The following is a 22,741-nucleotide window of genomic DNA, read 5'->3' on the forward strand; positions in this document are numbered from 1 at the left end:
GATAAAAAAAAATCATTTTTACAACTTATTTTCTGGTGACATGAATGAAAATAGAAAAGAATCGCAGGTCAGCTATGCAAAAAGATAAAGGAATGCGACCTTTTGAACTTTTACCATAAGAGAGCCTGTCTTTATTTTCTGGTTTTGTAATGGGAAGAAACAAAGGCTGAGGAGACAAGGTCCACTTTTTAACTTTTTTTGGCACGCAATCCCTTAACACCCTTCCTCCTATTTTAACCCTTTCTGTACAAATATCCATGCTCATCACGACAATAGGTTGATGAATGATGGTTCCTAGTGTTTTTATATATATATAAAAACAATTAGTGTTTGCATAAAAAATATATCTGACAAGCAAAGAAGATTTTAAATTTTTTTAATAAAATAACGAAATTTATAATCATGTCACAATAATTTGCAATGTTGGGAACGCGTAACATAGAAAATTTCTTATGCATGTTTGGAAAACCTGTATTTCTAATAAATTTATATTTTTTTTATGATTTTTTTTTCAGAGGCTGGTTAGTTGTGCAGAGTCATTATCTTAAAAAAAAAACAACAAAAAAAATGTTAATTTTGTTGTTTTTTTTAAATTAATTATTTTTTGTTTAGAAATGGATTTTGGTTATGTATTTTTTTTAATCTCTACGTAAATATGTGGTGTTTCATGTTTTTTTATTAGATTTTGAAATTATCAACTTTCTAAAAACTATCATAATTTTTTCTATCTATTTTTCTATAATTTAAAACTTTATTCTTAAAATTTAAAGATTCTAGTTTCTATACATTTTATTAATTGTGTCATGAATCTCAGACCCCAAGCTAAACCAGGTGGTAGAATATTTTAAAATTATAATAGAAATTATTTTTTAAAGTTTTTTTAATATTGAAATATTTTTAAATAAAAAAATTTAAAAATATTTTTTAAATGCTAAAATAAACACGCCGTTCGAGATACTATTCTACTCGGAATAGCGTGCCTTTATATTTTAAAAAATTGAAAACAATAAGACTTGCTATTTTGTAAATATTTTATTGCTTGTGATATTTTCTCAGATAACTTTATAACAGGTGCTATTTTTATAATGAAAACCTCCATTGTTTAAGGCTTTTTTACTGGCTACGGTATGATCAGAGGGTGGCACGCAATCGCACGAAGGTCGAAGAGAAGAAGCGAAAAAAGTGTTAGAATTTTATAGGGTCCAAAGAGGCTAGGGAAGTGTGTGTCAGGTCCATCATTACTTGCTCCCCGGCTCCTGCATATCTCTCTGCACGCTGCCCAAACCAAACCAGGCTGCCTTTCCCTTTATTTGCCTTTATTTATTACCTTCGCTTCTGTCTCAAGGCAGCGTGTTTTTTTTAAACCATGCTTTTAAAAAAATCTTTTTTTTTTCAAATTATTTTTTAAAGTATTTTTAGATATTTTTCATATATTAATATTAAAAATAAGTTAAATATTATTTTAATATAATTTTAAATAAAAAAAATTCACAGCTAAAATCTGTGATTTTTTTAACCTGCCGGAATAATCACCTCAAGTGCTCCTTACTTTTTGGTGTTTCTAATATCGTAACATTATTTTTTATTTTTCATGTTTATAGTTATGTTTTAAATATATTTTTTTTAAATATATATTTTTTATTTTAAATTAATATTTTTTAGGTATTTTAATATTATTTTAATGTATTGATACCAAAAAAAATTAAAAATTAAAAATATTATTTTAATATATTTTCAAATAAAAAACAATTTAAAAAATAACTATAATTAGACTTTCAAATAAACTCCAAAGTAATCATCTGAGATCGATCGATGCAGCTTTGTTTTCAAGATGAATTTTGAAAGTATACTTTATTATAAAAGTTTTAATTTTTAATATATTAATATTAAAAATAAAAAAATTATTTTATTATATTTTAAATAAAAAATTTAATAAATTACATTTTATATCAATCTAACCAATAATCATATATTCTCAATAAATTTTTCTCTGAATTCATGAAAAAACTAGTTTGTTTTTATGTTTAAATTATTTTTTTATATTTTTTGTCTTCAAGTTAGTTTCTTTTGTATTTTTAAAATATGTTAATATAATGATGTTAAAAATAATATTTTAAAAGAACAAATTTTATTTAACATATCCCTAAATAAAATATATTTTAAAAAATAATTACTATTATATCACCTAACATTTCAAAAATTTTAAAAAGAGTGTGGTGCAGTTTGGTTGATAGGATTTTTAGGACAAGATTTTAATAAATAGTTTGTTATTGTAATATTATTTAATTTTTTAAATAAATTAAAATAATATATTATTTTATTTTTAAAAAAATTATTTTTGGTGCAAAAATATCAAGATAGTTAAAAAAACAAAAAAAATTATTTAAAAGCGTATTTGCAATGTGCTTAAATACCATCGAAGATCTGGGATGGTTTTTATGGTATTAACCGGGGCCCATAAAAACTACTTTTATTTTATGATCAAATAAAAACGAAAATCAAAGAAAGGGCTATTCTCAACACAAACAGCTAAAATCAAAGAAAGGACTTTATGCGCAGGAGCTCATGGGCTCTCCTTGAACCACGGCCTACAAGCCATTCCTCCTTTCTCAAAAGGCAATACGATCTACATTTATTTGATGATCAGAGCCTTTTTTTTGTCTTCGGAATATGTTGGTTTAAATTAAGATCTCTTATTATTAAATCAATTCAAGGCTAAAGTTGGAGAAAAAAATTAATGTCGAACAACGTCGGTAACAACCAGTCAATTCCCTGTAAATACGGTTAATAACTAAGGCTCTGTCTGTTTAGTTTTAACTCTCTTTTTTTGTGATGGTCAGGTAATATACTAAATTATAGTTTATATTGTGGATTATCTTAAAAAAATAAGTTTAAAATGTAGTTTTTGTATTACAGTTTTTATGTGTTCTTTGATTGAATTTTATAAAATTTTATTTATTCTTGAGTGTTAAAAATATTTTTTTCAAAAATATTTTTTTATTTAATTTTTTATATTTTTAGATCATTTGAAAGTACTAATATCAAAAATATTTTTTAAAAAAAATATTTCAATGCATTTCTATATAAAAAACACTTTTGAAAAGTAACCACGACTAAATATTTTATATATGTTTTTTCTACCTATAAATTTTAATTATAATTTTTACTAAACATATATTTAAATACAATTAGCTATATTTTTTTAAAAATTTATTTTTTTAAAATCAAAACCTTAAAAACTAATTAAAAAACAAAGAGGCTCTTAACTACCTTCTATTTCATTCACTAGGTTGCTGAGGTGTCTGAGAAGCATGGAATACTTGCTGCCTGGGATTATTGTTTAGCTTTGCGACTGGCAGTCAACTCCCTTTGACAGAGATTTAAAGCTCCCATTCCAAATTAACTAATTTTTATTTTATGGTATCAACCGGGGCCCATAAAAACTAATTTAACTCAAGGCCGAGTTGAATAGCCCAGGTTGTGGCCCGAGGATTGCTGAAAAACCAGCCTTGAACCAGGCTGGGAGTCCGAATAGCCCAGGTTGTGGGCCGAGGATTGCCGAAAAACCAGCCTTGAACCATGCAGGGAGTCAGAATAGTGTGATTCTCGGGAGGGGGCCCGAGAATCCCCCCCCCCCCCCCCCGGCTTTCTTTTAACTTCCGGGCAACACCAGGAATCAATGCAGCAAAGACCTGGCTTGATTGAGCATCACCACCATGATGAAAAGGAAACTAATAATCATGCCAGGCATCATGACGTTTTATTCTTTTTGATTGACCTTTTCTTTTCATATAACAAACCTCAATCTTTTTTTTTTCATTAGCATCCTTTTACTGGTCATTTTACTTCCCATTTACCAATGCTGCGTGGTTTAGAAGAATAAATACTGGAATGCAAAATAATAAAAATACAGCATGGAAAAAAATAAATCTATAGCGAGTTGCAATTGTTATTCATTTTTTTTTAAAATGTCTCTTTTCCGATTGATTTTTTTAATTTTTAATATAATCATTTCACAATTTCACCTTAAGTTGATTTTGGACCAAGTTTATTATTCAGGTTTCAATTAATTTTATACAAGATTCTCGTAAATTTTAACATCAAGTTGATTCTTGGTGTAGCAAGATAATAACCATTTAAAACTTTTAATTCTGATTTCAAAATGAAATGTATATTCAATTTTTTATATAAAAAATAACATATTCATCTAAATTTATAAATTTAATATTTGATTATAATCAACAAATTTATTATAATTTTGAGTATATATAATTATTTATTTATTTTATTAAATACATGTATAAAGTTCTCGTACAGAGATCTGAATGGTAGGAAAATATGATAGCTTGAAACACATCGGAATATAAATTGCTAAATTTGCAAACAAACAATGGCAAACGAGAGGGAAGAGAAGGTTTTGTTCAACGAGGAGTTCCGTTTTTCCCATTCTATCCTGCGAATGGCACGAACGCAATCTCAAACCAGGGTCAGTAATATAGTGACTGCAAAAACCCAGTAGTGGCACAAACGAAAATAGCACTAATGCAAGGGGCAGTTTTGTTTGAGGGGGGGTGGTGCGCCTTCCTGGTTACCCAGATGAGCATATCGGTGAAAACGATAGAATGACAAAAATGTCCAAGACCTCGTTTTAGTTTGTTGTACAATGTGGACGACATGCCGTTTGGTGTTTATTTATTCAGGGGCAGCCGTGTCAATCTATATATACAAAAAAAGAGGTGGACCGCGGTTAATAACACCTTGGAGAGGCAATATCACCCTGTTCAAAAACATAACTACGGACCGCGTACTCCACTACTCCCTGTTGCGGGCACTCATAAACCCTGAGATATGTTACGCTTGTCTGCTGCTCCCTCCACAGCCGCCCCCGCCGCTAAGCTTTCTCGTGTCCCCTCCGCTGCATATCACCATAAAACTACTTCCGTTACTTTTTTCTCCCAAAAGGTAACGCAAAATCCTAACCATAGACCATCTCTCAACTTCTGTCTCCCTCTCCGTGGTGTTTTTTTTTCCTTATCTTAACAAAACGTAAAATCCTTCAGGTTCAACTGAACTTGCTGCGCTCGAGCTGCAGTGCAATCAAATCCATGGCTGATTCTCAAACTATTTCAGTACCGAAGAACGAGCAACAATCCCCTGCTTCTGGTGACTCCTACCATCAAATTCAATTTTATTTGTTTATATTTTTTTGTATTTTCTGTTTTGTAGTTGATTCGGGTTTGTATTTATATATCAAAGTGCAGATTTGATCTTATTTTTTAGTGAAAAAGGTGTTAAAATCAGCTTTAAAATGCAATATATTATGTTTATGTGTTGCAGGCAAGAAGCAAGCACTGATATCTTTATCAGACAAAAAGGACCTAGCTTTTCTCGGTACTGGGTTACAGCAATTAGGGTAAGATCCTCATAAATCTGCATTTAGGTGGTAATTTTTGTTTTAAGGCTATTCGTGTTTATGTATCTTATGGTGGTTTGTTTTTGTAATCTGAAGGTACACGATAGTTTCAACCGGAGGAACAGCATCTGCTTTGGAAGGTGCTGGAGTTTCTGTCACTAAAGTAGAACAGCTCACCCATTTCCCCGAAATGGTAAAGGAGTTCTTATTTTTGTCTGCTTTATATTTTAACGGCCGCTTAGCCTAAGTTGATTTTAGTCAGTTAGTGGTCATTGAAAGCCTACCGAGTACATGCTTATTTGTGTTGTTGAAATCTTCTGGTTACGGGGATGTTGTGTTAATTATTCCGATGGATGCTCAAATGCATAGCTTTAACAGATGAAATTGTAAAGTGCAGTTTTTGACAAAGCTTGTATTTGGAATCATAAAGCTTGTATTTCAAGTTTAAGATTTAGCCCTTTGAAAGTGATGAACTTATATCCTTGCTGATTGCTGATGTCTTTTGCACCTCTTAACACTGCTGCATTTCATCAAGAAATTGGCTCCCTGTGAAATTTCCTGTGGCTGAAAATCTTATGTTGAAACTGATGTTATCTTTGCTACCTTGTTACAGCTTGACGGTCGTGTGAAAACTTTACACCCCCACATACATGGTGGTATTCTTGCTAGAAGGGACCAAAAACATCATATGGAAGCTCTCAATGAACATGGAATTGGTCATTTGTGAAAAAAACTCTTTTTTCTCTGTAATTGCATAGCTGTAATATATTTTTTCAGTAAATTTTCCATTTGATGTTGGCTCCATACAATAATTTTTTGCTAATATGGTTGCCCTGCAGGTAGCTTTGATGTGGTGGTGGTGAACTTGTACCCCTTTTATGATAAAGTTACTTCTACTGGAGGAATTGAGTTTGAGGATGGAATTGAGAACATTGATATTGGTGGCCCTGCCATGATCAGAGCTGCTGCAAAGGTTTGATTTGAATGCCTGCTGATTTGTTATTGATACTACCAAACTCAACATCTTCTTGCGCGTCTCCAAATTTGTAACATGTCAGGTTCAAGTAAACTTGCTATGTTTTGCTCTTTGATCATACACTGTTGGCCTTTGTCATGACCAAAAAAATAATAAAGAACCCAAGATAACTTGATGCGTGAGTGGGCCTATAATATATGGCAGGTTCTTGATTGACATGACAATAAAATTATTGATGATTGTTCACCAAGGCTCTGGTTGAAAACCACTTAGTAGTAACAGTAAATTTGGCTCAGTTTGGGAGGATATAGAAGCATTTTATGAATGCCTCCTACTCTGTTGCTTGCTACCTAATGGTTGAGTGAGACAGAAATTTTGAAGACTTGTTGGGCCAGTGACATACAACATATCCAAAAGTTATCTGCTGCCTATCAATGTATAGTGCTTTGAAATAGTCTTCCAACAGCATGCCATTTGCAAAACCAATATGTTACTTCCCCTCCATCTTAGGTTCAATGCTTAATGTGTCAAAAGTACTGTATAATGGTGCATATCATTGTAATGTACAAATTTTTGTTACTTTAGATTCCCACTAACACTTGCTTTCTGAACAGAACCATAAGGATGTCTTAATTGTTGTTGATACTGAAGACTACCCTGAACTTCTGAAATTTCTTAAAGGAGAGCAGGATGATCAACAGTTCCGAAGAAAGCTTGCTTGGAAGGCTTTTCAACATTGTGCTTCCTATGATTCTGCAGTTTCAGAGTGGCTATGGAAACAAACTATGGAAGGTACTCTTTTGATCCACCAGTCTTTAGTCATGCACTTTTTGTTTACGTGGCTAATAAACATCAGCAGTTATCCAATCTGATTTAAATAACATCATCCAGATGAAAATAGTCCTATCAACTACTAAAATAATTTGATAAAAACAGAAAGGGACAACTTCGAGTTATCTTGGCTAGTTTTGCAAGTTTCAAGAAAATAAGAACTGGATATTTTTTTTTGAAAATTTTTGATGTTGTGAATTCACTCGATCGTGTTTCCCTGGTCCATGATTGGACAGATGGTTTGACATGGTTGTTTTTATACATTTGAAGATAAATTCCCTCCCAGCTTTACAGTGGCTCTCAAGCTTAAGAGTTCGCTACGTTATGGTGAAAATCCTCATCAAAATGCTGCATTTTACATTGACAAGAGTATTTCTGAAGTAAATGCCGGCGGTATTGCAACAGCTATCCAACATCATGGGAAGGTGAGGCAATCTAAAGCAATCGTGTTAACCTCTATTATCATTTAGAGTTGAGATTCAAATCCGGTGATAACAATCAGATCATTTATTTTGTTCTACAAATTGCAGTCCTAGAACAGTATCCTCCATTTCATTTTATATTACCAATGACTCCTTGACTGAATGTCCCAGAAACTTGCTAAAAAACACCAGCTTTGTATATTGGTTGTTGCTTGCTTTCATTAATGTAGATGTCAAACTTAATTTTGTGGGGGACATGTAAAACATACATGAGAATCAATAGCAGTAAAAAGTTCTGAAGGGAAGCTCATAGAGAATCAAGGACACTTGTATTCAGTAATTCCTGCCTCTAAATATTAATTGTTTGCTCCAATCAGCAATCCTGGCTTCTAAAAAATTATACTGGCTCCGATTCTACTTGCTTTTATATACTGGAGCTTTACTTACAAGCCTTGATTTGTTTTAAAGTTACCTATTGCTTCTTTATCTTTTCTCCCTATTAAGATTTTTGTGCCTGTGGTCACATGTTTACATGGATGTCCAGCTGCACTGTGGGAAAAGTTATTTGATATTTATAACTACTGGATCTTTAGTTTACCCCTCTTACTGTACCATTCTTGTTCAACTAGTTATGGGAATATTTTCAGAAATCATACGATATATCTGTGTTCACAAGTACATTCCTTGGCTTTTTATGTTTTTTGTTTCTCAGAATTTATTTTTTGCATTTCCCCACCTAATCACTCATCGGGCAGGCTTATGGTAACAAGTCGACATAGCTTATGGAGTTACTCTTGGTGCAGGAGATGTCATATAACAACTACTTGGATGCTGATGCAGCTTGGAACTGCGTGTCAGAATTTCAAAACCCTACATGTGTAATTGTAAAACATACAAATCCCTGTGGGGTAGCTTCTCGTGGTGATATCCTTGAAGCTTATAGGTTGGCTGTGAAAGGAGATCCAGTGAGTGCATTTGGTGGTATTGTAGCCTTTAACATAGAAGTTGATGAGGTAAGCTGTGTTTACAGGTTTCAGGTTCGACGTTGAATGTTGAAAAACTCCAGTTAATGTGAGTTTCTCATGAGTGTTTGGTCATTAATCAAATTGTAGTTTCTTAATGTTTTGATTGGCCAACTACTTACCAATGGTTGAACCTTTTATGGAACTAGCAACAATGAAAATTAGGAATATCACGGGGTTATGCATGCTTTTTCACAATCACAAAGAAAGAATTTGATTAGTTATGTGAAAATTACATGCATGAGAACCATAGCAAGGAGCTAACACCTTATTTTGTCTGGGTTTTTATTTGTTTATTTATTGCCATAGGCCCTTGCTAAGGAGATCAGGGAGTTCAGAAGCCCAACAGATGGTGAAACCCGGATGTTTTATGAGATTGTTGTTGCTCCCAAATATACCAAGAAGGGACTTGAGATCCTCCGTGGAAAATCGAAGACACTAAGGATCCTGGAGGCAAAAAGTAATGAGAAAGGAAAGCTTTCACTAAGACAAGTCGGTGGTGGATGGTTAGCTCAGGATTCAGATGATCTTACCCCCCAAGACATCCAATTTAATGTTGTGTCTGACAAGTCTCCAGTAGAAAGTGAGCTTCATGATGCAGAGTTTGCATGGCTGTGCGTGAAGCATGTTAAGAGCAATGCCATTGTAATTGCAAAGGTTTGTGTTTCTCTGATGCTTAGATTCGAGAATTCTTTGCAAATGTGCCAGTGACAAGTTCCCGAACAATTTCTCATCCTTGTCATTGTTTGGGCAGAATAACTGTATGCTAGGCATGGGAAGTGGGCAGCCAAACCGTGTAGAAAGCTTGAGATTATCCATGAGGAAAGCAGGAGATGAGGTCAAGGGAGCTGCTTTGGCCAGTGACGCATTTTTCCCTTTTGGTATAACTTCTGTCAGAGTTATTGCAATTCGACATCATTCATAATGATGCTTAAACAAATTAACAGTAGTTTTAACCTTTCTAAAAAATATTGATCTTGGGAATGAAATAGAAATTGGCAAATGCATGAGCACTGTGCTATGCTTGCGTTTAATTTTTTTTATTTGAAGAATGTGGTATCCATTTGCTAGTAAAACAACAGCAGTGCTGGCGTATTTATGTACTAATAACATGCATGTTCTGTTAACAGCTTGGAACGATGCGGTGGAGGAGGCATGTGAAGCTGGCATTGGTGTTATTGCAGAGCCTGGTGGTAGCATCAGGGATAAGGACGCCATAGAATGCTGCAACAAGTATGGAGTTTCACTGCTTTTCACCAATGCGAGGCACTTTAGGCACTGATAAGTTACTTCAGCATTTCTCTCGTCTTTTTGGGTCAACACTGTGTTTCAAGCCCGGTACCGTAGTTTCAATGTTTTAGCAGCACATCTTCTGTTGTTGAGAGTTCTTGCAGTTTGTCGGCAGAATGTACAAGCAGGCCAACGTATTTTGGAGATTTTACAGATTAATAATATACTAGTATCGCTTTTATGCTCAAGAAAGCCTTTTCACCCCCTTAAAATTGGAAAAGAGACAAGCAACCCAGATAATTAAATATTCTCATCACAATTGATCGTACTGCGCCATTCACATTTTCATTTCTACTAGTCTACGGTGCTTACCAACCTCTTTTAGCAATTGTTTTTGTTTAAACATTATACCATAGTTGTAAACGCCACCCTTTCTTGATACTTCTTGTCTTCCATAATCTGTTCAAAACATTATCACTAAGATTCAATAAAGAAAGAAAAAACCTGTAGACGGAATGATGGAGATGGAGACAAATAGAAGAACGTTGAAAATAAAATGCAACAATGACCAAATCCAGACTCCGATAGTTGAAGGAGTCTGGATTTGTGTTGTAGAATCCCCTTCACCTAGGAGCTTTGCAATGCTACAATCATTTAAATGGGCAGCCACATCTTGTAAATTATGTGTAATTCAGCCAAGCTCTATAGGAGGCAAAGATCAGTTGGGATGTATCCTTGTATATCATTATTTTGAAAATACGAACCTTGGAGGCGCTATGATCTTTCAGCTGTGTATCTGGCACGGAATCGGTCACAAGTGCAATACTATTAAGTTTCTCAAGTTTCCGATTTCTCTTGGAATGCTTCTTTTAATGTTGCAGTCCAGCTAAAGACACTTGTTCCACAGAGGTAGAGATATTCCCGATTGAGATTGGAAGGACACCACCGAGTGGATTTCCTCTTAGCATTAATTTTCTCAAGTGGGGGCAGTTTGTTAAAGAAGAAAAGTTCAATTCTGGAGTAGAAGAATTGACTGTCAGATTATTTACCCGGAGGTTGAGCCACTGAAGAAATCTTATATTTGAAAGTACCCTAAGCCGGAAATGAGTTCTAGGCCAGCTCTAAAATGGTCAGCATGGATGCATTGGCGATGGAGCTTGGGATTGTTCGGCTTAGTCAATTTCCTCCAAGAAAAAGCTAATGGGGATTTGGAAGCCAGAGGCCATGGCATGGTGGACACTGCCTGGGAGCTGATTAGCAGTTAGTGAGATGGCTTGCATTGTTAAAATATTGAAGACTGCAGAAGGAATGGTTCCATGCAGGCTGCTACTCGGCAAACTAACTAGTACTGGATTATGCAGGTTACCGATTTCCTCTGGGTCAGACACAACAGTCTACTAGCTGTAAGGTGATTGCAGTGAGCTTTTCATCATTTCCCTCTGCCAGTACTATTTCTTTTCAACCAAAAGTTGACCATTGCATCAAATCCCACACTGTTATCCTCATTTTTTTTATTCTTCTTCTTTTCTAGTTAGGAGAAGATACGAAATTGACAGGTAACTTAAATTTTGTTATCATCTCTACTGGGATATATATAGATATATATTGACAGATGGATCAAATCTCGAACAAATTATTTCTTTTGCGAATATTAAGTTTTGAATCCACGAGAAGCAAAAGAAAAAATCTTGAACAAATTATTTATGCTATGGTTTGGCATAAGTTCAAACGCTGCCAGCCTGTGCTACAATGCTCCATAGAGATCTGAAGTTTCTTTTGCTAATAACAAGTTTTGAACCCTACTGTTTTCTCAATAAAACTGGGGTTTTCTAAGTTTTTTTTGTAATCTAATTTAATGCAATTCCTCGGAGATTTTTTTTTGGTTTATAAGAAAAACACAGCATTTGCTGTTAGTTAATAATTATTGTTTTAATCACTACAGTTGGATTACTCCTTCCATCAGTATCATCAATATGTGCTAGGAAATATCATATTAATTTTTTTTATATTTTTATTTTATTAACGTGGATGTTTGAATTAATTTGTGTATATCCGATTAATTTTATAAATTCTAAAATAATAATGTTAATTTATAATGGTCTAAAAAAATTTAAACTTGTAACCAATAAAAATAAACTCAAGCCTGACTGTTTAGTTTCATGCTTACAATATGCCATCAAAAGTTGACTAACTATCAAAGATTCAGCAAGGTCCAGATCATGGCGAGCTTTGATAGATGATAAAAAAAACAAGAAAGATCCATGAATCCATTAGTAGAGTTCATTCTTCATAATTGGCTACGACGAACCCAATACCGAGTCCCTTTCGTTAAGTTATGTCTGCTTTCTTATACTTTTTATCAATGGATCAATAGAATGTTTGAAGTTCTCTCTCTCCCTCTCTTCCCCTCCCTTTTTCTTTAAATCAAGTTCATGAAAGCAACAGAAAATTGATACTAATCAAAGCTTAATGTAAATATAGTTTCTTTATCGAAGTCTATATAGCTCAAGGGGTCAATTGAGAAGAGGCCTAAACCGAGCCCATGCTATATAAAAAGCCTACAATACTCACAGCCCACTGGATGACACGAATTATACAGCGTTTAATTTCTATCCTTTCGTTTTAAACTCGAAAAAGAAAATGGAAGCACTTTCCAGTTTCCAGTTGAATTAATCGTGATTAAAATGCCTTTATTCTAGTTAACGAATAAAAAAAAGGGTAAGCATAATCAAGAAAAGAAACCCTCCATGCTGCCGCTGGTAAGCTCTTAATTATTTGGGGAATATATAAATGTTCGCCGACACGAATTGAAGCATCTATTGTTTTCTGGGCTCCTTGAATTGAAGCATCTTTTGTTTTCTGGGCTCCTTTTCCAAGTCTCCAGAAAGGGGAAGCCTAACAATTCCAACGCAAAATAACACGCTCCAAATCCTTGACAACTTTGTCAATTCCCTTTCCTTTATTTTCCTTTATGTATTCTAATATTCTCTTATGAAGAAAATATTCTCAAATTATATTATATATTGCATGACGTTAATCAAATTTTTTTTTTTTTTAAAATCTAATAAATTTAAATCACGGTAGAAAACATGGCAGCATAAACCTTGTTAGAGACACGGGGCTAAATTTAAAAAAGTGGTCTTGTAAGTTTTCGACAAATGGTTAAGATTTATTTGTTCTCATTCAGAGATGATATAATTATTACCTTGCCTTGTTGTCATGTTCTTTCTGCGCGGATTAAAGATAATGCCAAAAAAAAAAAAAAGATAATGCCACGTTGGCTAATTAAATTCATAGGTTGGATGATATCATCGTAGGATTATCGACCAAAACAAAAACAGTCACCCTTATATTAATTTATCCGTGATTATTAGATGAATTCTTCTTTTTGATTTTGTTCATCAAGAAGCACAAATTAAAAACGTGGGAAAAGAAAATGCCAGAAAGAGCCACCGAAACGCAAGTGCCAGCCATTATTGCTCTGCTTAATGGTTCTATCTGGATTAAGAGGTTGTTGATTTGATATGGTGTTGAAGTTCATTGATAAAAGAGCAACCAGTTCGAACTACCCTGTTATCTCTGCTAATTATGATACGATGGTTATAAAGACTTAACCAAAAGAGAAAGAAAGCTGGCTATGATAGAAATTCTAATATAAAATCATAATTAGAGTCCTGCCTTGCAAGTTTCCTCGACCGTTTTTCTTTCTCAATTATTGCAAATCCCACAGATTATCATCGGAAGATAGCCATTGATGCTTGTCTCTGAGGGACTCTAACCACCTTAAACAAAAAGAGTTGACATACCAGGTCAATTTCATACAATACATCAGTGACATCGTATAATTCCTCGATGAAAAAGTCTTGGAGATATTAGTCCATTGATTTTGCAGTTTAGAGGTGGGCAATTGACGTCCACACATTCCCCTTGGAGAACCATGATTGCACATTAAATTAATATTTTTTTCATACAAGTAAAACCTCACCTAACCAGATTGCTACAAACGTCACATTTATGGTTTGCTTGTATAACTTGATGATCATCCAGGGATATTGTATAAAAGAAAATATGTTTTTTTACCTCAGAAAGTGGCCGCTGGTTAATTTTCACATGACACCAGAGAAGAACTTTTTGATGAATTCGTTACGATAATGCATTGTATGTGTGTCAAAAAATACCTCTGCCTCGTCATGCAGTGACTATTTAAGTAAATAGGCAAACTTAGCACCAAAGAAGATCAAAGACAGTGAAACTTACACAAGCCTTTGATAAGCCTACAAATGCAATACTACTTTTGGTTTGACGGAACAATTATATGGAGACGAAGATAACATGGAGCTTTTCTTTATGAAGCTATCCTTTAAGGTACCCTTGCAAGTGCCAATTTTCCACTTCAGCCGATTTGCACAAATGGGCATAGATCAGAAATACGTTTACGAGACTGTGCATGGGGCCCAGCACACATGGCAAACGCCCAGTTGGTTGGGAGTTATGCTGCTGTCAATAGCCACGTAATTCAATTACATGATCCAAGCCAATTGGAGTGCGATATAAATCAAGGTCTACTATGATAATTAGGTTGTCGAGGCTACCTTTGTGAAGATATTCACATGGCACGTAGCTCTCTCAAGGATAGTTCAATGATTTAATTTTTAATTTCAGGTGCCCATTATACATGCGTTGGTTTCAAATCGAGTTTTATAGGGCTAGCTTGAAAATCCCATCTTTGTGGGCGAACCAAAAGTACTTTTTTTCAAACCCTAACACCTATGAACATACAGGTAACCATTGGATCATAATCTTGCTTTCCTTTCCAGCTTTTGCTAAATTATCAGTATAAGATTAAGGTATGATAAAGAGTGTGATCTCTCTATAATCATCAGAATTCAAGTCTTAGATTCGACTCAGTAAAGGGGAAAAAAAATTACAAGACATATCATAAACAAAGTGATCAATAAGATTTGTTTTGCTGTGCGAATCAAGCGCCGCGCTCTTTTGCTATTTAAATGGCTTAGACTTGTATACATGAGCAACAAGAAAATCCCGAATGGGAAGCACTTGTACCAATATAAGCTGGACAGCGCATGGATCAGTTGAGGTGCCCATCATCCTCCCAGATCAATTCTTACGTAATTAGCAAATCTCAACTTTAAAGATAAGTCGAGTGTGGCCAAAGACACGCATGCCTTTGTTTATTGGAAAGATGATACAGGATTTAATTTACCAGCCCTGCCCTACAAACAATTATTCCTCCATGCGCTCTTTTACGGGACAGATTTCCTAAATTCATATTATATTACTATATAGTTTGACAATTTGGATCTGATTAGAATATTATAGATTGCTTAATTAAATATTGGACAATAATTAACCTGAGAGAATGGCAAAGGAGTATATATATTTGTTTTAGTGATCACATGTTAAGTTGTGAAACATAAAATCAATTCCGATGAATTCCTTTATTTTTTTTTATTTTTTTTTTATTTACGTGGGGTGTTTGGGCCAGCTTACACGCACCACGACTAATCCCCACGGCCCACTGAATATCTTGCAAGCCAAGTGAGCAGGTAAGGCACCACGAGGGTGACAAACGTGCATAATGAGATTCGAACTTAGATGTGGAAAAAAAAAAAACAAACCCCTCCTACTACTAAACCAAAACCTTATTTGCAGTGTTCTTCATGATCCAACCAAAAAAGTATCCTGTTTTAAAAATACCCTAGCCATGAAACAAAAACAAAAGGAATAATATTTATTAATTAAAAAATGACAGAGCCTTCCTCGGTGTCCAATTCCTTCCCAATTTGCAAGTACAATGACATTCGCTTCGTTGAATATGAAAACCTGATGTCACCTTGTGGCTCTTTCCTTTTTTTTGTGGCGTAAACAATGGTGTAATCTTGTCCCATATCAAATAAGTACAGAATATAGATCAAATGGGTTCAAATTAACAGAGCTTTTTGTTGATGCATTTTTTTTTAATTTACATCTCTTAATTAATTTTCTTGAAAAATGGTAACTTGATTATGTGATCGTCATAAACTATGATATCAACATTTATAGATAAGAAGGTTGTCTAGCTAAACATGATCAGCACATCGATAGATATCCATCACAATTAGGAGAGCCTACATGCCCTGTGATACATACATGTATATATATTAAACCTAAACTCTCAGTGAAAACCCAAGCCCCTTCTACTTAACTACTTACACTAACTAGTTAAACTAGCCCTAATTAAACAGCAAAGCTTACAACAAAACACAAACTATATATGCTAGCTCTTGCTCTTTCATTTTGCCAAATGAAATTAGATTCCCTACATAATGGAACATGCATTCGGGTTTTCATCGCTAAACATAGATGTAAATCTTTCATCTGTTGCGTTGGGGCTCGGAAGTGCCTGAACCACATTCTTCACATAGCCTGCAGGTGCTTTCTTATCATAGGCTTGAGCAGCATAAGGATAAGCCACCAAGTTGTATGGGACATATGGCCAAAACTCAGCCCTCTTTCCTGTGCTCTTCACTTTCTTCAAGACCTTGTTTGGCTCAACATGCCCGCTGACTGTCACCCGGCTTTGCTTTCTGTTCACTTCTACTGATTTAACACCTGAAATTGAAAAAGAAAAACATAATTATATTAATATGAGGTAATTAATTGAGTAACTATTAATAATAGTGTACTTATCGTAGTTAAGAGTTCATAATTATTGTCTCAAATGACTAGAAATTATGCGGCTGGTTCATTTAGAAACTTATGATCGTTTTCTATCTTTCCTCCTTTTTTTGGTGAAACCTATAGAGCAGATAAAAGTACAAATATGCATCTGGTTGGTGGCATTTAATATGGCAAATGCACTGAGCTGCAAAAGTGGGCTCTAAATGATGTCTTTTTCTGTGAGTAAGTGATGGGAAAAGGCTTCCAGAATCTCTGAAGGGAAAATACTATTTCTGTTTCCAACAATAATTTTGCTTATTTCAGGGATACCATTACTTTGAGCACAATGAAAAAATACTCCATAAATTTTGACCTGGAGACATATTAGAAAAACATTTATTTCAAGTGAATAGAAGTGACAAGAAGATGTCAGGAAATAGCAGTCTCTCTGCAAAAAAAATTGCATGTCAGAGTACTTCAAAGACAGAACAGAGTCAAACAAGACTTGTTAGGTTTCTTCCAGTTTCCCGTACGAGGAAGCTGAGAAAGTCTGATCGTGCTTCTTTGACTTCTATTTTTCTTTGTTTTGATGATATATAATTTTTTTAAAAGGGACTGGATCTTGTCTCGCATGCCTTTACTTTAGCCACAAAGAACACCCTGAAATGATATTCAGATTTGAACCTTTTGCTTAATGAAAATTGAAAGATAAGAAGTACTCCTATATACTGTATTCTTTTCAAAGAAGATCAACATAGGCCTTTCGCCTGTATCGTTTCATTAGCTACCCTTTGATACGTTTCAGGCAAATCCCTTCTCTTCTCTTTGTATATTTGTATTATGCATGGACAACTTGTAGGGGAAAGAAAATGAAGAATATAGCTTAAGGCTAACATTCGTACCCTTCATGGAGGAAACAGAATTTTTAACCCTCCTTTCACAGCCATCACAGTCCATCTTCACTTTGATATCAACTGTCTGAAAAGAAGAAAAACAAGGCATGAGAGTATACTTTAAATCAGTAACCAAAAACCAATAACGCACATAGAGACGGATAGACCAGATTGTTGTAAATGATCAGTACCTGCATTGGTTTTCTTTTCCTCTTCTTCCTGGAAACTGTAAATAAGTCCGAGAGGTAATCTGAGAGATCGTCAAGAGCACCCATTTGCTTCTCGAAGACAAAGCTAGCAGAAAGTTTTGAGTGAGACAGGGAGAGAGAGAGAGAGAGATGCAGGAGAGGCTTGCAAGGAATGGGAATTTATGTAGTGATATTTATATTAAGGTAGAAAATAACTGTGATGGATTTTGAGAGGAACCGCGTTTGTGCAAGTTGTCTTTATTAAATTGAATTAATTCAAAAATGACAATGACTTGTGCCCCTTAATCATGCCATTCTCCTGAATATCATGGCCGCACAACACAACTGGACGCATCTGGGTTTTTGCTTGGCGCCTGGGGTAGAATACTAACCTGCATTCGATTTTAAAAATTATTTTGAATGAGCTTTTGTCTTGGTGGCTTGCTTATATAATAGGGGAGCTGTTCTCATGTGCCCGAAGAAAGGGAGAAAAATGTTGTGAAGTGTGGCTGTTTGCGTTTAACAGCTGCTGCGCAGTTGTCTACAGTACCATATGTGTGAGATAACATTATAAAAAATTAGATTGGTGGCACACGATATACTGTGAGCCTGCTCAAATTTTTTCAATGTAAAAAAATAATATTCAGGCAGTTGTAATACGAAGATAAATCAGATTAAATTTATTAAAACATGACTCGTACGGGATATGAGTTCAAAACAATTTATATGAAAAAAGTAAATAAAAATTATAAAATTTAATAACCTAATATCAAACATAAAAAAATTCAAAAAATATAATGTTGAAAAAAAAAAGAAGGTAAATTTAAATTAATTTGATGAACTTATAATAGGCAGGTGATATGAGATTAAGATAAAAAAAAATTCAAAAAAAGATCTAGATAAAACAAAATTCAACAAAAAAACTTGAGATAATCTAGGTTAATTTTTTTAACTTACTATCAGAATAATCAAATTAAAAAATGAAAAAATAACAAATTTTAAGAGCAAATTATTTTATGTGAAATAATGAGATTAAAAAAGAAAGCTAAAAAATTGAGCAAAAAAAAAAAGACTTCAAAGAAGCATCTAGTAAACAAAACCAAAGTTAAAAAAAAAAACTTAATAAGAAAATACAAACTAATCTAGGTTAACTTCATCAATTCACACTTGAGATAAACCATCACGTGTTGTTGCATGTATTTTTTTTTTCAAACAATATTTAATTAAACATGTTCAAGGATTAATAATTCAACGGAAAATGATAAAATATAAAAAATATAAAAATTAAGTTAATTTAAGTTAATTCAACTAACTTGCAATTCGAGATATAAAATAAAAATAATTCAATAAAAAAATTAAAAAAATTAAAAATTTAAGGTCCAATAAATTAATGTCAAATGATGAAAATAAAAATAAAAATTAAAAGAATTAAAAAAAAATGAACTTAAACTAATTTTATCATCAAATTGATGGATCGAGTCATAAGATTATAATTATCCTATAAAAAACAACATGAAGAATATACAAAATAAAATTTTAAATTAAAATAATAAGAACTCATGCAAGGGGAAAATTGAAAGAACTAATAAGTGATTAAATTGAAAAACAAAATAAATGAAGAAAGGATAAAAAAATTAAGTACAATAATTAAAAATCAAATAAATTTATATTAAATTTTAGAGGATAAAATGAAAAAATAAATTAACAAAAAGGATATAAAAAGTAATAATTAAAAAGATAAGGATTAAATTAAATATAAAAATTTAATAAAATTAAATGGTAAAAAATAAAATAAATTTTAAGAAGCATTAAACTAAAAAAAAGGACGAAATTCAAAAAAGGCTTCAAAAATTTTAATCATCGCTCAATGTCACAGATATGATCAACGAATCATGATCATTAATATTTCAAAGGGGTCGCCAGGTAATGAGCACGTGGCAGAGATTTATGGAGCAGCACCGATCAATACTGGGGGCTGCTCTGATGTTCTCCTTGCCGCAAAGCCAGGCCACAACATATGTCCTTCGCATTTTTTTAAAACCTACAATTATTGCTGCTCTCTGTAGACGATGGTCAATCTTTCAAATAAGCTGTCATAAAATTAAATATCATTGCTCTTTGTAATTTTTTATTAGTATTATTCCGTGGTTAAGTTTCTTCGAGAGATAATGAACACTTGCTGTGCTGATAGAGATAGTCGGATTTCAAATGCAAGGGCTCCAAAAAGATCAAAGAACATTTAATTATCTGAGCCCTTCTGTCTTCCACCATTGCAAGCTCGATGGAATAGAGTTGATCCAGCCAGGTTCTTCTACCCAAAATCGATCACAGCCCTCATACACGGTTTTGATTGGTTGTATCCAAACTGTAAAACATGGTATTCTGCAGGACATGCATGATTCCATCGATCGGTGTCATAAAATAAGTTAAAAACAGCCGGCTACGTTAATATTTCTCCTGTTTTGACCACCCACGCGATCATCCCGGTTACTTAGCAAATTCAAGCACCGCTTTAATTTAGATATATATACAATGGTCTGCGAAATAAATCTGAGATTTTTCTCAGATGAATGGAGAAGGTATTTAATGAGATGGGGTCTACCATTCAAGAATTGTATGGTGGAACTCCTTTCCGAGATGGCAGCTCCTCCTATCAATCTCTTGGCAAGTCATGCAGTATTAATTAATATGGCGTCCATTCTAGAAAATTTCCACGGTTTGCAAAGCTCGGGACAGAGCCGTATGATGGAAGGCTCACGTACGGTTCCCTGAGAAGAGAGTGGCTACCGACTGGAGCTTCGACCAACCACAACTTGTCAATTCCGCTTTGGGGCCAGCCCTAGCTCTACCGTTATTAGTCGCAGTGCTGTGTCCTTTGCAACCTTTTTTTTAGTGTGTGTATATATATATATTTGATCAGTTTAAGTATATTTTAATTAATTTTATAAATTTTAAAATTAATAATTATACAAACTTTCAATAATCTTAAAATTTATAAAAATTTTCCTAATAATTTTTGAAAAATAAACATAGAATTTAACTAGTTGAATTATATCCCTGGAGTTGTTGTTAAAGAGTATCTAATTATTGTGTCGTTTTCTAGTTATGCATCTCGGTGGTTTCATGACTGAATAAATTAATGTATGCAATGTTATCGGATATATTTCAATAAGAAGGGTTTCGGTAGTGCTCTCAGAGACCATGACCATGACTGCAGATTAAATATGCACGAAACAGTGCATGCAGATGATGGTAAATATGTCACTACCACCCTCGATCGTGAAACCTTTTTTTGTACATCAATTAGTCAAATTTTGTATGGATGGTTGAAATTTCCAGGGATAAACTTTTGCTCTACTTGTATTGAATTATTTCTTACACCAATTATGGGAGACGATTGATTTTGATTTTCAATCTATGCAATTAATTAATTTTAGAATTCACATAAACTATGGACACCCACCCACAATTGACAGTAGCACATATCACGAATTTTCTTGCGAAATGGGTCGGACTTGCTTCTAGGCTTCCAGCAAGCCTCGCGAAAATGACAACCCAAAACCCCAGATACAATTTTATGGTGGAAAAAAAAAACAAAACAAGGGGTGTTTTGTTTTAAATCGGATGTCATGAGTTACATAAGCTTGGGGTATTACCTCCTCAGTCAATGATGATAGTTGGGGTCATTTTTGTTTTTTATTGGAAATTTAACTTCTCTATACTTCACTAGGTTATTTCCCGGACTTGACTGAAGAATTTTTAATATAAAAAGATAATATCTAAGTCATTCAAAGTTTTTTTATTCTCATCATCAAGGAAATCAAACTTGAAAACTTTTTTACTTAATATAATTTAAGAAAACAAAACAATAAATATCTTAAAAGTCTCACTAAACCACCTAATAACCTTAAAACCATTAAAAAAACATCTAAAAAAATAAAAATTAATCAAATAAACAAATCTTAATAAAACATGGTTTCTCTGATGATATTTAAAGGAAACAATATATCACTATCAGACTTATCTCTAAATAAAATTTATTAATACTAAAAATAATGTGAGTTTAATTGCTAAAATTATAACTTCATCAATTATTTTCTCTCTTCTCACCATTTCCATGCGATTTTCTTTCTCTTTTCTCAAAGTTAAAAATAAAAAAATAAAAAAAAATAAAATTTTAAACTAAAATAAAAATATCTTTCTGTGTGTTATATTTCAGCTCTCTTATTTTTTAATTTAATATTTTTATCATAATTTAAAGTCTAATTTCATCTAATTAGAACATAAAAGAATTCAATTAAAAAATTAAGAAACTGACGAAGCTCCGTTAAAAAAATTCAAATCTCTTACTTGTGTGAATGAAATTAAGTGATTTTATATGTTTAGAATTCTATAAATATGCATGAATAGTTTTTGTGACACAAAAATTGGATCACACACACACACACACACAGAGCTCGGTACAAATCTGAGTTCTAACTCCTGTACAGTACTGTGTTAATGTATTGACACCAAACATATATGACTCCTTCGGTGACTGTTACAATGACTTCTAAGTCATTTACGACGCCCCTTTCTTTATCGCATAAAAGTAAGTAAAATGCTTAAATTATGTAATCCAGGAAATAAACTGAATTTGTTCGAAGTTACGTTAACTCAAAACCATGAAAGGAAAACCACGACCCATGGACATGGCTTGTCAGACAAAGTAGATCACAGCTCTTGCTAGCTAGATCCAGAAATCTATCTCATTGGAAAACCTCGGGCCCTGGAAGTTCGAAGCTGGAAGCAAAGGGGATGCGTGATTGAAGCCAGCAGCAGCTTTTGTAGGGAGAGCTAGTCCGGATGCGTGATTGAAGCCAGCGGCAGCTTTTGTAGGCAGCGCTGGTCGGGGATTTGGTAGAGGGCTTTGTGGTATGGATTGAAAATATATGTAAGTATATTTGACTTTTTTAAAGGCGATTTTAAAGATTGAATTTAAAAAACAAATCAAACTCTCTAATCATGTTTAAAACGCTCCTTCTTATAGAAACTCTAAACAATATGGTAGCCTATTTTTATACAAGCTCCAATTATGTTTAAAATAAGATGGGATATTTTAGAGCA

At 33.5% G+C, this 22,741-nt stretch overlaps 2 protein-coding genes across 2 annotated transcripts; one reads left to right on the forward strand and one right to left on the reverse strand.

Moving 5' to 3' along the window:
• Nucleotides 1-4,758: 4,758 nt before the first annotated feature.
• LOC105135489 (AICARFT/IMPCHase bienzyme family protein) lies at nucleotides 4,759-10,142 on the forward strand. Its single transcript, XM_011040376.1, has 12 exons — nucleotides 4,759-4,962; nucleotides 5,061-5,163; nucleotides 5,338-5,413; nucleotides 5,510-5,606; nucleotides 6,027-6,129; nucleotides 6,253-6,386; nucleotides 7,004-7,181; nucleotides 7,491-7,645; nucleotides 8,446-8,655; nucleotides 8,974-9,321; nucleotides 9,419-9,545; nucleotides 9,795-10,142. The coding sequence occupies exons 1-12, from the start codon at nucleotides 4,849-4,851 to the stop codon at nucleotides 9,944-9,946; spliced, it is 1,797 nt and encodes a 598-aa protein (XP_011038678.1). The 5' UTR covers nucleotides 4,759-4,848; the 3' UTR covers nucleotides 9,947-10,142.
• Nucleotides 10,143-15,907: 5,765 nt separating this feature from the next.
• Nucleotides 15,908-17,822, reverse strand: HIPP20 (Heavy metal transport/detoxification superfamily protein). The gene is made up of 3 exons (XM_011040377.1): nucleotides 17,639-17,822; nucleotides 17,457-17,532; nucleotides 15,908-16,506 (listed from the first exon to the last, which is right to left on the reverse strand). The coding sequence occupies exons 1-3, from the start codon at nucleotides 17,720-17,722 to the stop codon at nucleotides 16,214-16,216; spliced, it is 453 nt and encodes a 150-aa protein (XP_011038679.1). The 5' UTR covers nucleotides 17,723-17,822; the 3' UTR covers nucleotides 15,908-16,213.
• Nucleotides 17,823-22,741: the final 4,919 nt, after the last annotated feature.

This window comes from Populus euphratica, unplaced genomic scaffold, assembly GCF_000495115.2.
Source record: "Populus euphratica unplaced genomic scaffold, PopEup_1.0 scaffold123.1, whole genome shotgun sequence".
Lineage (NCBI taxonomy): Eukaryota > Viridiplantae > Streptophyta > Magnoliopsida > Malpighiales > Salicaceae > Populus > Populus euphratica.

Excerpts from the sequence above, each read along its gene's own strand:
- LOC105135489 (XM_011040376.1), top strand. The coding sequence starts at position 4,849 with ATGTTACGCTTGTCTGCTGCTCCCTCCACAGCCGCCCCCGCCGCTAAG. Across the intron at positions 6,130-6,252 it reads TCTCAATGAACATGGAATTG|GTAGCTTTGATGTGGTGGTG; the intron begins GTCATTTGTGAA and ends GTTGCCCTGCAG. Across the intron at positions 7,646-8,445 it reads CTATCCAACATCATGGGAAG|GAGATGTCATATAACAACTA; the intron begins GTGAGGCAATCT and ends CTCTTGGTGCAG.
- HIPP20 (XM_011040377.1), bottom strand. The coding sequence starts at position 17,722 with ATGGGTGCTCTTGACGATCTCTCAGATTACCTCTCGGACTTATTTACA. Across the intron at positions 17,533-17,638 it reads GGAAAAGAAAACCAATGCAG|ACAGTTGATATCAAAGTGAA; the intron begins GTACTGATCATT and ends TCTTCTTTTCAG. Across the intron at positions 16,507-17,456 it reads TTCTGTTTCCTCCATGAAGG|GTGTTAAATCAGTAGAAGTG; the intron begins GTACGAATGTTA and ends TTTCAATTTCAG.